Source organism: Condylura cristata, unplaced genomic scaffold (genome assembly GCF_000260355.1).
Source record: "Condylura cristata isolate star-nosed mole 26May11 unplaced genomic scaffold, ConCri1.0 scaffold00016, whole genome shotgun sequence".
NCBI classification, from domain to species: domain Eukaryota; kingdom Metazoa; phylum Chordata; class Mammalia; order Eulipotyphla; family Talpidae; genus Condylura; species Condylura cristata.
The window spans coordinates 18,830,991-18,831,976 of record NW_004567117.1 but is presented as its reverse complement, the minus strand read 5'-3'; the positions used below and the strand labels follow the sequence as shown (position 1 = coordinate 18,831,976).

Here is a 986-nt window from a genome sequence, read left to right as displayed (position 1 = left end):
TTACTATCCCGTGAATTTTGGATTGCTGTATGTGGCTGGTGCGGTGTTAAGTGGGAAAGTTCTCTGCCCACATCCCTCCCTCAGCTGACTTGGGGTATAATTGGCTGGCACTGGACTGGAGGGGCTGGTACCTGCAGGGCTGCTCTGGAATCTGTGCTACTCTTAAAATCAGTGAAACACTTAAATGGAATCCTCAGAGTAAAGAAGTGGGTGCCCCAAATTTGTCTTTTGCTAGTCACTAAAGGTTAGAGAAAAAGAAAAGCTTTCTCAGCTGCAGAGTGGGTTTTTAATGGCTTCAAGCTATGTGTAATGTGTGCTTTGCTCGAAAGACATTGCAAATTTGTATTTCCCCCAGAGTTTTGAGCGTAGACTTCCGAATTCCTTTGTTTCTTGGTAAAACAAATGCAAACAATTTTGCAGAGGACAACAGGTGAATAAAAAATTAAGTTCAAATGAAATAGGAAGTGCTTTAATAGGAATGTTTTATTGTTTCTGCCTGAGTTTCTAACATAGCTTATAAAGTGAAAATACTGCTTTAATAAAAATGGAATACTATCGGTTGCATGAACTCCTGCCCTCCTCCAGCCACAGCGACGGCTTCCTTCATTCCCTGGCGTCACTGACGAGGGCTGTGGTGGAATAGGAGTAGGGGCTGAGCAGCGCAGCGATGGTGTAGCGTCGCTGGCCCGAGTCGTTGGCTGTGAACACCACCTGCAGGAAAAGAGACAGGCCGGTTGCAGCAGAGCTCAACTGGGCTTTGCACAGAGGCCCCACCCTCTGTGCTGATTATTTTTATTTCATTATTTTGTTTTTTGGACAGGTTAGAACACCAAGCCAATATCCAAATAGGCTGGCAAGCTAACCCACTGGAGCCTTGTGTGATCCCAGAATTAGACTTTTCCAGTCTGACTGCAGAATCAGGTCTCACTTTTTCTAAAGACTTATTTAATTATGCATGCAGAACTGGGGTGTAGGCCAAAGGTGCA

The 986-nt window shown here is 44.8% G+C and overlaps 1 protein-coding gene across 1 annotated transcript in view; it reads right to left on the bottom strand.

The window, feature by feature from the left end:
* Nucleotides 1-471: 471 nt before the first annotated feature.
* TTR (transthyretin) overlaps nt 472-986 on the bottom strand; it is an 8,012-nt gene continuing 7,497 nt past the window's right edge. Inside the window, exon 4 of the mRNA XM_012725828.1 lies at nt 472-711. Coding sequence (XP_012581282.1) covers nt 604-711 — 108 coding nt within the window. The 3' untranslated portion in view covers nt 472-603. The remainder of the gene's footprint in view (nt 712-986) is intronic.